Genomic DNA, 14,861 nt, shown 5'->3' with positions numbered 1-14,861 from the left:
TGCTGTGTTAGCGCTACAAAACTTTACGTGTCGTTTATTCTTTCTTGTTTTTGGTGTTGATTTAATAAATTGATGATGTACGCCTACCACGTTGCACCTTGGTCCAATCCATCTTTCAACGAACGTGACATGAATTCAGGTTGATGTCCTAGTATGAAGCATTCTGTGATGTTTAGACTGTTCCAGTAGCAGCACTGCTTACGTCCCTTTCCCTAGATGTACATTAGTAATGAATGTGATGAACAGTCATATCAATATGATGTATGGTATTTGATTGAATAATGTAATGTGACTGAAATTGGATTGAATGTAACTGTAATTATTCATACATTTTGTTATGCATTATCAATATTCATTCCTCTCCATCTTGGATAATGGATGATCAGGAGCAAAACCATAAACCTCCCACAATATATCTGCCATATAGCTCAACATTTCACACACCAAAATTAAAATAGAATCATTTTGAATTTATCTTGATGTCTTATTATGAAGCATTCAGTCATTCTCAGACTGCTCACATAGTAGTGCTGCTTACATCCCTTTCCCTAGATGTACATTAGTAATGAATGTGATGAACAGTCATTCCAATATGATGTATGGTATTTCATTAAGTTATTCAATGAGACAGAAATTCAATGAACAATAATAACTAATGTATTCTGTTTTACATGATCATTATTCATGACTCTCCATCTTGGATAATGGATGATCAGAATTGGGTGAGTAATTACTTATTTGTCTGTTTTGTTTATTGACAACCAATAACACAAGACAAAGAACAGACCAGAGTGTTAATCTGATACTATAAAAACTACAGGCCTTGTGAACAGCAGTGTGTCTTCCTCAAGGCTACAAATTAAATCAGTTTCTTTACATTTATCAATACTCTCCCCAAATGTTCTCAAGGTATGTTGGATTAAAATGTATAGATGTTCTTCAAATTATCCAGAATTTTCATATCATAGATCTCCCACAATATATCTGCTATAGAGGTCACCATTTCACATAGTCCTCCCACAATATATCTGCCATAGAGGTCAATATTTCACATAGTCCTCCCACAATATATCTGCTATAGAGGTCACCATTTCACATAGTCCTCCCACAATATATCTGCTATAGAGGTCACCATTTCACATAGTCCTGCCACAATATATCTGCCATAGAGGTCAATATTTCACATAGTCCTCCCACAATATATCTGCCATAGAGGTCAATATTTCACATAGTCCTCCCACAATATATCTGCTATAGAGGTCACCATTTCACATAGCCTTACCACAATATTTCTGCCATAGAGTTCAACATATCACACTCCAAAATGAACATGGAATCAGCTTGAATTGTCACGCCCTGACCTTAGAGAGCCTTTTTATTTCTCTATTTGGTTCGGTCAGGGTATGATTTGGGTGGGCATTCTAGTTTTTCTATTTCTTTGTTGGCCGCGTATGGTTCTTGTTTTTGGTTAGTTGCTGTGTTAGCGCTACAAAACTTTACGTGTCGTTTATTCTTTCTTGTTTTTGGTGTTGATTTAATAAATTGATGATGTACGCCTACCACGCTGCACCTTGGTCCAATCCATCTTTCAACGAACGTGACATGAATTCAGTTTGATGTCCTAGTATGAATCATTCTGTGATGTTTAGACTGTTCCAATAGTAGCACTGCTTACATCCCTTTCCCTAGATGTACATTAGTAATGAATGTGATGAACAGTCATATCAATATGATGTATGGTATTTGATTGAATAATGTCATGTGACTGAAATTGGATTGAATGTAACTGTATTAACTCATACATTTTGTTATGCATTATCAATATTAAATCCTCTCCATCTTGGATAATGGATGATCAGGAGCATTACCATAAACCTCCCACAATATATCTGCCATAGAGCTCAACATTTCACACACCAAAATTAAAATAGAATCATCTTGAATTTAGCTTGATGTCTTATTATGAAGCATTCAGTCATTCTCAGACTGCTCACATAGTAGTGCTGCTTACATCCCTTTCCCTAGATGTACATTAGTAATGAATGTGATGAACAGTCATTCCAATATGATGTATGGTATTTCATTAAATTATGTAATGAGACAGAAATTCAATGAACAATAATAACTAATGCATTCTGTTTTACATGATCATTATTCATGACTCTCCATCTTGGATAATGGATGATCAGACGACGGTGAGCAATTACTTATTTGTCTGTTTTGTTTATTGACAACCAATAACACAAGACAAAGAACAGACCAGAGTGTTAATCTGATACTATAAAAACTACAGGCCTTGTGAACAGCAGTGTGTCTTCTTCAAGGCTACAAATTAAATCAGTTTCTTTACATTTATCAATACTCTCCCCAAATGTCCTCAAGGTAGGTTGGATTAAGATGTATAGATGTTCTTCAATTTATCCAGAATTTTCATATCATAGATCCCCCACAATATATCTGCCATAGAGGTCAATATTTCACATAGTCCTCCCACAATATATCTGCTATAGAGGTCACCATTTCACATAGTCCTCCCACAATATATCTGCCATAAAGGTCAATATTTCACATAGTCCTCCCACAATATATCTGCCATAGAGGTCAATATTTCATATAGTCCTCCCACAATACATCTGCTATAGAGGTCACCATTTCACATAGCCTTCCCACAATATTTCTGCCATAGAGCTCAACATATCACACTCCAAAATGAACATGGAATCAGCTTGAATTGTCACGCCCTGACCTTAAAGAGCATTTTTATTTCTCTATTTGGTTAGGTCAGGGTATGATTTGGGTGGGCATTCTAGTTTTTCTATTTCTTTGTTGGCCGGGTATGGTTCTTGTTTTTGGTTAGTTGCTGTGTTAGCTCTACAAAACTTTACGTGTCATTTATTCTTTCTTGTTTTTGGTGTTGATTTAATAAATTGATATTGCACGCCTACCACGCTGCACCTTGGTCCAATCCATCTTTCAACAAACGTGACATGAATTCAGTTTGATGTCCTAGTATGAATCATTCTGTGATGTTAAGACTGTTCCAATAGTAGCACTGCTTACATCCCTTTCCCTAGATGTACATTAGTAATGAATGTGATGAACAGTCATATCAATATGATTTATGGTATTTGATTGAATAATGTTATGTGGCTGAAATTGGATTGAATGTAACAGTAATAACTCATACATTTTGTAATACATTATCAATATTCATTCCTCTCCATCTTGGATAATGGTTGATCAGGAGCATTACCATAAACCTCCCACAATATATCTGCCATATAGCTCAACATTTCACACACCAAAATGAAAATTGCATCAGCTTGAATTTAGCTTGATGTCTTATTATGAAGCATTCAGTCATTCTCAGACTGCTCACATAGTAGTGCTGCTTACATCCCTTTCCCTAGATGTACATTAGTAATGAATGTGATGAACAGTCATTCCAATATGATGTATGGTATTTCATTAAATTATGTAATGAGACAGAAATTCAATGAACAATAATAACTAATGCATTCTGTTTTATATGATCATTATTCATGACTCTCCATCTTGGATAATGGATGATCAGGACCGGGTGAGTAATTACTTATTTGTCTGTTTCATTTATTAACAACCAATAACACAAGACAAAGAACAGACCAGAGTGTTAATCTGATACTATAAAAACTCCAGGCCTTATGAACAGCAGTGTGTCTTCTTCAAGACTACAAATTAAATCAGTTTCTTTACATTTATCAAAACTCTCCCCAAATGTTCTCAAGGTAGGTTGGATTAAGATGTAGAGATGTTCTTCAAATTATCCAGAATTTTCATATCATAGATCTCCCACAATATATCTGCTATAGAGGTCACCATTTCACATAGCCTTCCCACAATATTTCTGCCATAGAGCTCAACATATCACACTCCAAAATGAACATGGAATCAGCTTGAATTGTCACGCCCTGACCTTAGAGAGCCTTTTTATTTCTCTATTTGGTTAGGTCAGGTTATGATTTGGGTGGGCATTCTAGTTTTTCTATTTCTTTGTTGGCCGGGTATGGTTCTTGTTGTTGGTTAGTTGCTGTGTTAGCGCTACAAAACTTTACGTGTCGTTTATTTTTCTTGTTTTTGGTGTTGATTTAATAAATTGATGATGTACGCCTACCACGTTGCACCTTGGTCCAATCCATCTTTCAACGAACGTGACATGAATTCAGTTTAAAGTCCTAGTATGAAGCATTCTGTGATGTTTAGACTGTTCCAATAGTAGCACTGCTTACATCCCTTTCCCTAGATGTACATTAGTAATGAATGTGATGAACAGTCATATCAATATGATGTATGGTATTTGATTGAATAATGTCATGTGACTGAAATTTGATTGAATGTAACTGTAATAACTCATTCATTTTGTTATACATTATAAATATTAATTCCTCTCCATCTTGGATAATGGATGATCAAGAGCATTACCATAGTCCTCCCACAATATATCTGCCATAGAGCTCAACATTTCACACACCAAAATTAAAATAGAATTAGCTTGAATTTAGCTTGATGTCTTATTATGAAGCATTCAGTCATTCTCAGACTGCTCACATAGTAGTGCTGCTTACATCCCTTTCCCTAGATGTACATTAGTAATGAATGTGATGAACAGTCATTCCAATATGATGTATGGTATTTCATTAAATTATGTAATGAGACAGAAATTCAATGAACAATAATAACTAATGTATTCTGTTTTACATGATCATTATTCATGACTCTCCTTCTTGGATAATGGATGATCAGTACAAGGTGAGTAATTACTTATTTGTCTGTTTTGTTTATTGACAACCAATAACACAAGACAAAGAACAGACCAGAGTGTTAATCTGATACTATACAAATTACAGGCCTGGTGAACAGCAGTGTGTCTTCTTCAAGGCTACAAATTAAATCAGTTTCTTTACATTTATCAATACTCTCCCCAAATGTTCTCAAGGTAGGTTGGATTATGATGTATAGATGTTCTTCAAATTATATAGAATTTTCATATCATAGATCTCCCACAATATATCTGCTATAGAGGTCACCATTTCACATAGCCTTCCCACAATATTTCTTCCATAGAGCTCAACATATCACACTCCAAAATGAACATGGAATCAGCTTGAATTGTCACGCCCTGACCTTAGAGAGCCTTTTTATTTCTCTATTTGGTTAGGTCAGGGTATGATTTGGGTGGGCATTCTAGTTTGTCTGTTTCTATGTTGGCCGGGTATGGTTCTTGTCTTTGGTTAGTTGCTGTGTTAGCGCTACAAAACTTTACGTGTCGTTTATTCTTTCTTGTTTTTGGTGTTGATTTAATAAATTGATGATGTACGCCTACCACGCTGCACCTTGGTCCAATCCATCTTTCAACGAACGTGACATGAATTCAGTTTGATGTCCTAGTATGAAGCATTCTGTGATGTTTAAACTGTTCCAGTAGTAGCACTGCTTACATCCCTTTCCCTAGATGTACATTAGTAATGAATGTGATGAACAGTCATATCAATATGATGTATGGTATTTGATTGAATAATGTCATGTGACTGAAATTGGATTGAATGTAACTGTAATAACTCATACATTTTGTAATACATTATCAATATTCATTCCTCTCCATCTTGGATAATGGATGATCAGGAGCAATACCATAAACCTCCCACAATATATCTGCCATATAGCTCAACATTTCACACACCAAAATGAAAATAGAATCAGCTTGAATTTATCTTGATGTCTTATTATGAAGCATTCAGTCATTCTCAGACTGCTCACATAGTAGTGCTGCTTACATCCCTTTCCCTAGATGTACATTAGTAATGAATGTGATGAACAGTCATTCCAATATGATGTATGGTATTTCATTAAATTATGTAATGAGACAGAAATTCAATGAACAATAATAACTAATATATTCTGTTTTCCATGATCATTATTCATGACTCTCCATCTTGGATAATGGATGATCAGACGACGGTGAGTAATTACTTATTTGTCTGTTTTGTTTATTGACAACCAATAATACAAGACAAGGAACAGACCAGAGTGTTCATCTGATACTATACAGACTACAGGCCTTGTGAACAGCAGTGTGTCTTCTTCAAGGCTACAAATTAAATCAGTTTCTTTACATTTATCAATACTCTCCCCAAATGTTCTCAAGGTAGGTTGGATTAAGATGTATAGATGTTCTTCAAATTATCCAGAATTTTCATATCATAGATCTCCCACAATATATCTGCCATATAGCTCAACATTTCACACACAAACATTAAAATTGAATCATCTTGAATTTAGCTTGATGTCTTATTATGAAGCATTCAGTCATTCTCAGACTGCTCACATAGTAGTGCTGCTTACATCCCTTTCCCTAGATGTACATTAGTAATGAATGTGATGAACAGTCATTCCAATATGATGTATGGTATTTCATTAAATTATGTAATGAGACAGAAATTCAATGAACAATAATAACTAATACATTATGTTTTACATACATTTACATTTACATTTAAGTCATTTAGCAGACGCTCTTATCCAGAGCGACATACAAATTGGTGCATTCACCTTATGATATCCAGTGGAACAACCACTTTACAATAGTGCATCTAACTCTTTTAAGGGGGGGGGGGGGGGGTTAGAAGGATTACTTTATCCTATCCTAGGTATTCCTTAAAGAGGTGGGGTTTCAGGTGTCTCTGGAAGGTGGTGATTGACTCCGCTGACCTGGCGTCGTGAGGGAGTTTGTTCCACCATTGGGGTGCCAGAGCAGCGAACAGTTTTGACTGGGCTGAGCGGGAACTGTACTTCCTCAGAGGTAGGGAGGCGAGCAGGCCAGAGGTGGATGAACGCAGTGCCCTTGTTTGGGTGTAGGGCCTGATCAGAGCCTGAAGGTACGGAGGTGCCGTTCCCCTCACAGCTCCGTAGGCAAGCACCATGGTCTTGTAGCGGATGCGAGCTTCAACTGGAAGCCAGTGGAGAGAGCGGAGGAGCGGGGTGACGTGAGAGAACTTGGGAAGGTTGAACACCAGACGGGCTGCGGCGTTCTGGATGAGTTGTAGGGGTTTAATGGCACAGGCAGGGAGCCCAGCCAACAGCGAGTTGCAGTAATCCAGACGGGAGATGACAAGTGCCTGGATTAGGACCTGCGCCGCTTCCTGTGTGAGGCAGGGTTGTACTCTGCGAATGTTGTAGAGCATGAACCTACAGGAACGGGTCACCGCCTTGATGTTAGTTGAGAACGACAGGGTGTTGTCCAGGATCACGCCAAGGTTCTTAGCGCTCTGGGAGGAGGACACAATGGAGTTGTCAACCGTGATGGCGAGATCATAGAACGGGCAGTCCTTCCCCGGGAGGAAGAGCAGCTCCGTCTTGCCGAGGTTCAGCTTGAGGTGGTGATCCGTCATCCACACTGATATGTCTGCCAGACATGCAGAGATGCGATTCGCCACCTGGTTATCAGAAGGGGGAAAGGAGAAGATTAATTGTGTGTCGTCTACATAGCAATGATAGGAGAGACCATGTGAGGATATGACAGAGCCAAGTGACTTGGTGTATAGCGAGAATAGGAGAGGGCCTAGAACAGAGCCCTGGGGGACACCAGTGGTGAGAGCACGTGGTGCGGAGACAGATTCTCGCCATGCCACCTGGTAGGAGCGACCTGTCAGGTAGGACGCAATCCAAGCGTGGGCCGCGCCGGAGATGCCCAACTCGGAGAGGGTGGAGAGGAGGATCTGATGGTTCACAGTATCAAAGGCAGCCGATAGGTCTAGAAGGATGAGAGCAGAGGAGAGAGAGTTAGCTTTAGCAGTGCGGAGCGCCTCCGTGACACAGAGAAGAGCAGTCTCAGTTGAATGACTAGTCTTGAAACCTGACTGATTTGGATCAAGAAGGTCATTCTGAGAGAGATAGCAGGAGAGCTGGCCAAGGACGGCACGTTCAAGAGTTTTGGAGAGAAAAGAAAGAAGGGATACTGGTCTGTAGTTGTTGACATCGGAGGGATCGAGTGTAGTTTTTTTCAGAAGGGGTGCAACTCTCGCTCTCTTCAAGACGTAAGGGACGTAGCCAGCGGTCAAGGATGAGTTGATGAGCGAGGTGAGGTAAGGGAGAAGGTCTCCGGAAATGGTCTGGAGAAGAGAGGAGGGGATAGGGTCAAGCGGGCAGGTTGTTGGGCGGCCGGCCGTCACAAGACGCGAGATTTCATCTGGAGAGAGAGGGGAGAAAGAGGTCAAAGCACAGGGTAGGGCAGTGTGAGCAGAACCAGCGGTGTCGTTTGACTTAGCAAACGAGGATCGGATGTCGTCGACCTTCTTTTCAAAATGGTTGACGAAGTCATCCGCAGAGAGGGAGGAGGGGGGAGGAGGGGGAGGAGGATTCAGGAGGGAGGAGAAGGTGGCAAAGAGCTTCCTAGGGTTAGAGGCAGATGCTTGGAATTTAGAGTGGTAGAAAGTGGCTTTAGCAGCAGAGACAGAAGAGGAAAATATAGAGAGGAGGGAGTGAAAGGATGCCAGGTCCGCAGGGAGGCGAGTTTTCCTCCATTTCCGCTCGGCTGCCCGGAGCCCTGTTCTGTGAGCTCGCAATGAGTCGTCGAGCCACGGAGCAGGAGGGGAGGACCGAGCCGGCCTGGAGGATAGGGGACATAGAGAGTCAAAGGATGCAGAAAGGGAGGAGAGGAGGGTTGAGGAGGCAGAATCAGGAGATAGGTTGGAGAAGGTTGGAGCAGAGGGAAGAGATGATAGGATGGAAGAGGAGAGAGTAGCGGGGGAGAGAGAGCGAAGGTTGGGACGGAGCGATACCATCCGAGTAGGGGCAGTGTGGGAACTGTTGGATGAGAGCGAGAGGGAAAAGGATACAAGGTAGTGGTCGGAGACTTGGAGGGGAGTTGCAATGAGATTAGTGGAAGAACAGCATCTAGTAAAGATGAGGTCAAGCGTATTGCCTGCCTTGTGAGTAGGGGGGGAAGGTGAGAGGGTGAGGTCAAAAGAGGAGAGGAGTGGAAAGAAGGAGGCAGAGAGGAATGAGTCAAAGGTAGACGTGGGGAGGTTAAAGTCACCCAGAACTGTGAGAGGTGAGCCATCCTCAGGAAAGGAACGTATCAAGGCGTCAAGCTCATTGATGAACTCTCCAAGGGAACCTGGAGGGCGATAAATGATAAGGATGTTAAGCTTGAAAGGGCTGGTAACTGTGACAGCATGGAATTCAAAGGAGGCGATAGACAGATGGGTCAGGGGAGAAAGAGAGAATGTCCACTTGGGAGAGATGAGGATCCCAGTGCCACCACCCCGCTGACCAGAAGCTCTCGGGGTGTGCGAGAACACGTGGGCAGACGAGGAGAGAGCAGTAGGAGTAGCAGTGTTATCTGTGGTAATCCATGTTTCCGTCAGTGCCAAGAAGTCGAGGGACTGGAGGGAAGCATAGGCTGAGATGAACTCTGCCTTGTTGGCCGCAGATCGGCAGTTCCAGAGGCTGCCGGAGACCTGGAACTCCACGTGGGTCGTGCGCGCTGGGACCACCAGGTTAGAGTGGCGGCGGCCACGCGGTGTGAAGCGTTTGTATGGTCTGTGCAGAGAGGAGAGAAGAGGGATAGACAGACACATAGTTGACAGGCTACAGAAGAGGCTACGCTAATGCAAAGGAGATTGGAATGACAAGTGGACTACACGTCTCGAATGTTCAGAAAGTTAAGCTTACGTTGCAAAGTTAAGCTTACGTTGATCATTATTCATGACTCTCCATCTTGGATAATGGATGATCAGCAAGAAGTGAGTATTTACTTATTTGTGTGTTTTGTTTATTGACAACCAATAACACAAGACAAAGAACAGACCAGAGTGTTAATCTGATACTATAAAAACTACAGGCCTTGTGAACAGCAGTGTGTCTTCTTCAAGGCTACGGATTAAATCAGTTTCTTTACATTTATCAAAACTCTCCCCAAATGTTCTCAAGGTAGGTTGGATTATGATGTCAGATGTTCTTCAGATTCTACTGAATGTATATTCCATAGAACCCTGCCTCCTGACACAATATCCTGTATCTGCCATAGAGCCCAATGCTGGTTATCACTAACAATGAACATAATCATTTGATCGGAGATAGGACAATAACAAAACAACATTATTTATGAAGTTAACCAGATCTCATTAGTGCCCACAGTCCCTACATGAGGGAGGCTTGAGTGACAGGAGAAATCTGATTGGTCCTGTTTGTTCTGTATGTAGTGATGTAGTCTACCACACAGAACTCACCTCTGTTTTACACCATTGGATCAGGATCAGAGTATTTACAACATGAGACCCAGGAGGACAAGCTGAAGAGGGAGGCATCAGCTGGTGAGCTTGGTAAGTATGAGAGAGTCTGGAGGAGAGAGGATTGAATCAGGGAACATGAGTGATGTCATTCAGTTTTTCAGACTAATTCATTTGTAATGTATCAAATAGTCAATAGACCAGTTGATGATTGGTTCAGCTCAGATAACTGTTGACTGGAGGAAATATTTACTAATAATTGTACCACCTCCATCAAATGATAATGTCTTTACAGGCATACTATTGAATGAATTAATACATTACTTATTCAAACAACCCATTAAATATGTTAATTACTCTCACTCAGAGTTGAAGATGTTTAAAGAGATGATGAAACAACTGAAAGAGAAAGACACACAACTGGATGATATGACCCAGGAAGTGAGAGAGAAAGAGAGACTCCTGGAGGAGAAGAACCAGATAATGGGACAGAGGGAGAAACTATTAGAAGAGAAAGAAAACCAACTGGAAGAGAAAGACAAGCAACTAAAGGATAGAGACATTCAACTAGAGGCACTGAGAAAGAACCTGCAGGACAAGAACAGCCAAGTAGAGAACTTCAGAGTCCTACTGCAGGAAAAAGACCTTCAACTAGAGGACAGCAACCACAGACTGGGAGAGAAGGACAGACAACTGGAAGAGAGAGACAAACGACTGGAAGAGAGAGACAAACGACTGGAAGAGAGAGACAAACGACTGGAAGAGAGAGACAAACGACTGGAAGAGAGAGACAAACTACTGGAAGAGAGAGACAAACGACTGGAAGAGAGAGACAAACGACTGGAAGAGAGAGACAAACGACTGGAAGAGAGAGACAAACGACTGGAAGAGAGAGACAAACGACTGGAAGAGAGAGACAAACGACTGGAAGAGAGAGACAAACTACTGGAAGAGAGAGACAAACGACTGGAAGAGAGAGACAAACGACTGAAGGGAAAAGCAAATGAACTAAAAGAGATGAGGCAGGAAGTAGAAGAGAAAGATAACCTACTAGAGGAGAGAGAGAAGCAGTTCAAGGAAAGAGACAAACAGGTGGAGGATGTCAACAATGAAAATGCTGAACTGGGTAAGATTATTCACACCATTAATACATTTAGTCTTCTGTACTTTCCTCAATTCTCAGGTTATTGTCGACTCTCCACTGAGTTGTGAATATTGTTGTCCATCACTTCATACTTTCCCTCTGCATCATATTTCTGTCTAAAGTCTTTAACACAGAATTCAGATCCTAGTCCTCCTTTGTTATTTCAGCTCAACAGATATGTGATGTGAAGACTGAGGTAGAGAGACTGAGAAGAGAGATCTCAGCCCAGATGACTGGTGAGTGAGATATGTGATACTTAACATTTCAATAGAAACCCAGAACTCCCTTTCAGTAGGTCTATGTGCCTTCATGTGTCACTGAGGTAAATGTTCCCATTCTAAATGGTTCTTCTATTATTTTAGAACCTGGAGAGACGTCAGATACAGGTTCCATACTCCCAGTCAGGAGGAGACACAGCATGGAGGATCCTTCATACAGTGAGTTATCAATATTGTCCTGTCGTCTCCTACTGTTTCTAGTCTATAGTGAACCATCCTTCACTTAGTGAGTTATCAATATTGTCCTGTTGTCTCCTACTGTTTCTAGTCTATAGTGGACCATCCTTCACTTAGTGAGTTATCAATATTGTCCTGTTGTCTCCTACTGTTTCTAGTCTATAGTGGACCATCCTTCACTTAGTGAGTTATCACTATTGTCCTGTTGTCTCCTACTGTTTCTAGTCTATAGTGGACCATCCTTCACTTAGTGAGTTATACATGTTGTCCTGTTGTCTCCTACTGTTTCTAGTCTATAGTGGACCATCCTTCACTTAGTGAGTTATACATGTTGTCCTGTTGTCTCCTACTGTTTCTAGTCTATAGTGGACCATCCTTCACTTAGTGAGTTATCAGTATTGTCCTGTTGTCTCCTACTGTTTCTAGTCTATAGTGGACCATCCTTCACTTAGTGAGTTATCACTATTGTCCTGTTGTCTCCTACTGTTTCTAGTCTATAGTGGACCATCCTTCACTTAGTGAGTTATACATGTTGTCTCGAACTGTCATCAGTCTTGATATTCTCTATTTTCTCCAATAATCTATATTTCACTATGATGTGTAATGTATTTGTAGTTTGTTTATAGTATGTTTTAAATGTGTCTCTGATGAGTCAGTATGTTGACCAGTTCTCTATGTTGTGTTACAGTGGGAGGAGAGACCTCAGATACAGACCCCACACTTCCACTGAGGAGGAGAAACAGCATGGAGTTAAATCCTCCAGATAGTGAGTTATGGATGTAGATTATATTATATTTGACTCTGTTGTACATCCTCCAGATAGTGAGTTATGGATGTAGATTATATTATATTTGACTCTGTTGTACATCCTCCAGAGAGTCAGTGTGTTGATCAGTGCTGTGTGTTGTGTTGCAGTGGGAGGAGAGAGCAGCAGTCCAGACTCCCCAGTGTCTCCCAGTGTGTCTGAGCTGAGACTGGTGCTGCTGGGGAGGACTGGGGCTGGGAGGAGTGCAGCAGGAAACACCATCCTGGGCAGAGAGGAGTTTGGGGCCCAGGCCAGCCCCTCTGCAGTGACCCAGAGGAGTAAGAGGAGAGAGGGGGACGTGTGTGGGAGACGGCTGGTGCTGGTGGACACTCCAGACTGGTTCTGTCCTGGACTCTCTCTGGAGGAGATGAGACAGGATGAGGGGCTCTGTGTCCGTCTGTCTGCCCCGGGACCCCACGCCTTCCTCCTGGTCATACCAGTGGAGCCCTCTAAGGGGGAGGAGAGAGGGGTGCTGGAGAGAATAGAGGAGGTGTTTGGGGAGAGTTGTTGGGAACACACTGTGATTCTATTCACCCATGAGGATGGCCTGAAAGAGCAGAGCATTAAGGAGTTTCTCCAAGCAGGAAGTCAGGACCTCCAGCAGCTTGTAGAGAAAAGTGGGAGCAGGTACCACGTCCTCAACATTAAGGACAGGGCCCATGGCACTCAGGTATCAGAGCTGCTGGATCAGGTAGAGGAGATGGTGGCAGGAAACAGAGAGAGCTTCTACAGCAGTCAGACCTACCAGGAGGCAGAGGACCAGGTTAGAGAGATAGAGGGAAATATCCAGAGAGAGAGAGTAGAGAGGAAACAGAGGGAGGAGAGAGACTTGAGAGAGAGGCTTCGGAAGGAGTTCCAGGACTCTCTGATAAAGATAGAGGGAGTGATCCAGGAACATGAGGGAGATATCAGAACACTCAGTGAAAGAACCAGTGAACTGGAGAGACAGGTGAAAGAAGAGAGGGATGAGGAGAAGAAAAGACAGCTGGAGAGGGAGCTGAAGAGGGAGTCTGATAGGAGGGAGGAGATGGAGAGAAAGATGGAGATATTTAGAGATAAGACAGAGAATGAGAGGAGGGAGATGGAGGAGAGACACAGACAGGAGATAGAGATGATGGAGAACTATGAAGGAGAGGCCAGAGTTGAAGCAGAGAGAAACCTGATGAAGATAGTCCTACCTGAGTTACAGAGGAACATCATGATCTCACAGACAAAGATGCAGAGGGAGTTCAGCAGACAGATGGAGGAGAAGGATAGACAGATGAAGGAGAAGAATAGACAGATGGAGGAGAAGAATAGACAGATGAACGAGAAGGATAAACATATGGAGGAGAAGGATAGACATATGGAGGAGAAGGATAGACATATGGAGGAGAAGGATGGAGAAATGGAGAGACTAAGACAGAATTTGAAAGAAGTCAGGGAAGCTCACTCAGTGTTGCAGAAGAGACTGGAACGAGAGGGCAGAGGTCAGAGGGCACTGATAGGGTTGATGGGCTGGGTCAGGAGAAACTCATCAAGTTGGCTTCTCCACAATCTGACATGATTCACCATCACCGTCTATGTGTAGAACCAGACCAGGTCTACTGTCCACTGTACCGTGGTGAGTGACCATGGATCATGGTGATCATGGGGAAAACAGGTCAGAATAATGTCTGGTCCAGTCTACAGTGTCTAGAGAAGGAGGGGAGGGAGGTCTGTAAAGATCTTGATGAGACGTTTAGAATGGAGAGGGTTGTGGGGGGTCAGGAGGTCAGCGGGCGGAGTCAGAGACTGAGAACTCTAAAGATCTGAGTGAGACTTTTACTCAGTGTTTGAGGAGGTCTACTATTGAACAGAGAGAACCATGCTGTATCTGAGTGAGACTTTTACTCAGTGTTTGAGGAGGTCTACTATTGAACAGAGAGAACCATGCTGTATCTGAGTGAGACTTTTACTCAGTGTTTGAGGAGGTCTACTATTGAACAGAGAGAACCATGCTGTATTTACCATACACTACTTCCTGTTATTAATCAATCAAATTGTTTCATGTTGAAACTTTAAATATACACTGAGTGGACAAAACATTAAGAACATCTTCCTAATATTGAGTTACAATCCATCCCAATTGAACTCTGATACCACATGACACTGATATTGTTGAAATAAAGAAATGGAACTTTGTAAGACATCAGTGTTTGGACATTGTT

General features: G+C 41.9%; 1 protein-coding gene across 1 annotated transcript in view; it reads left to right on the top strand.

Annotated features, from left to right (window-relative positions):
• Positions 1-14,392, top strand: part of LOC120042569 (trichohyalin-like) — a 40,792-nt gene extending 26,400 nt beyond the window's left edge. Inside the window, exons 4-10 of the mRNA XM_038987394.1 lie at positions 10,293-10,361; positions 10,636-10,877; positions 11,136-11,394; positions 11,580-11,648; positions 11,775-11,849; positions 12,556-12,633; positions 12,783-14,392. Of these exons, the coding sequence (XP_038843322.1) occupies positions 10,293-10,361; positions 10,636-10,877; positions 11,136-11,394; positions 11,580-11,648; positions 11,775-11,849; positions 12,556-12,633; positions 12,783-14,218 (2,228 nt within the window). The 3' untranslated portion in view covers positions 14,219-14,392. The remainder of the gene's footprint in view (positions 1-10,292; positions 10,362-10,635; positions 10,878-11,135; positions 11,395-11,579; positions 11,649-11,774; positions 11,850-12,555; positions 12,634-12,782) is intronic.
• Positions 14,393-14,861: the final 469 nt, after the last annotated feature.

Source organism: Salvelinus namaycush, unplaced genomic scaffold (genome assembly GCF_016432855.1).
Source record: "Salvelinus namaycush isolate Seneca unplaced genomic scaffold, SaNama_1.0 Scaffold713, whole genome shotgun sequence".
Lineage (NCBI taxonomy): Eukaryota > Metazoa > Chordata > Actinopteri > Salmoniformes > Salmonidae > Salvelinus > Salvelinus namaycush.
The sequence above is the reverse complement of the archived record's forward strand: the minus strand, read 5'-3'. Positions and strand labels throughout refer to the sequence as shown.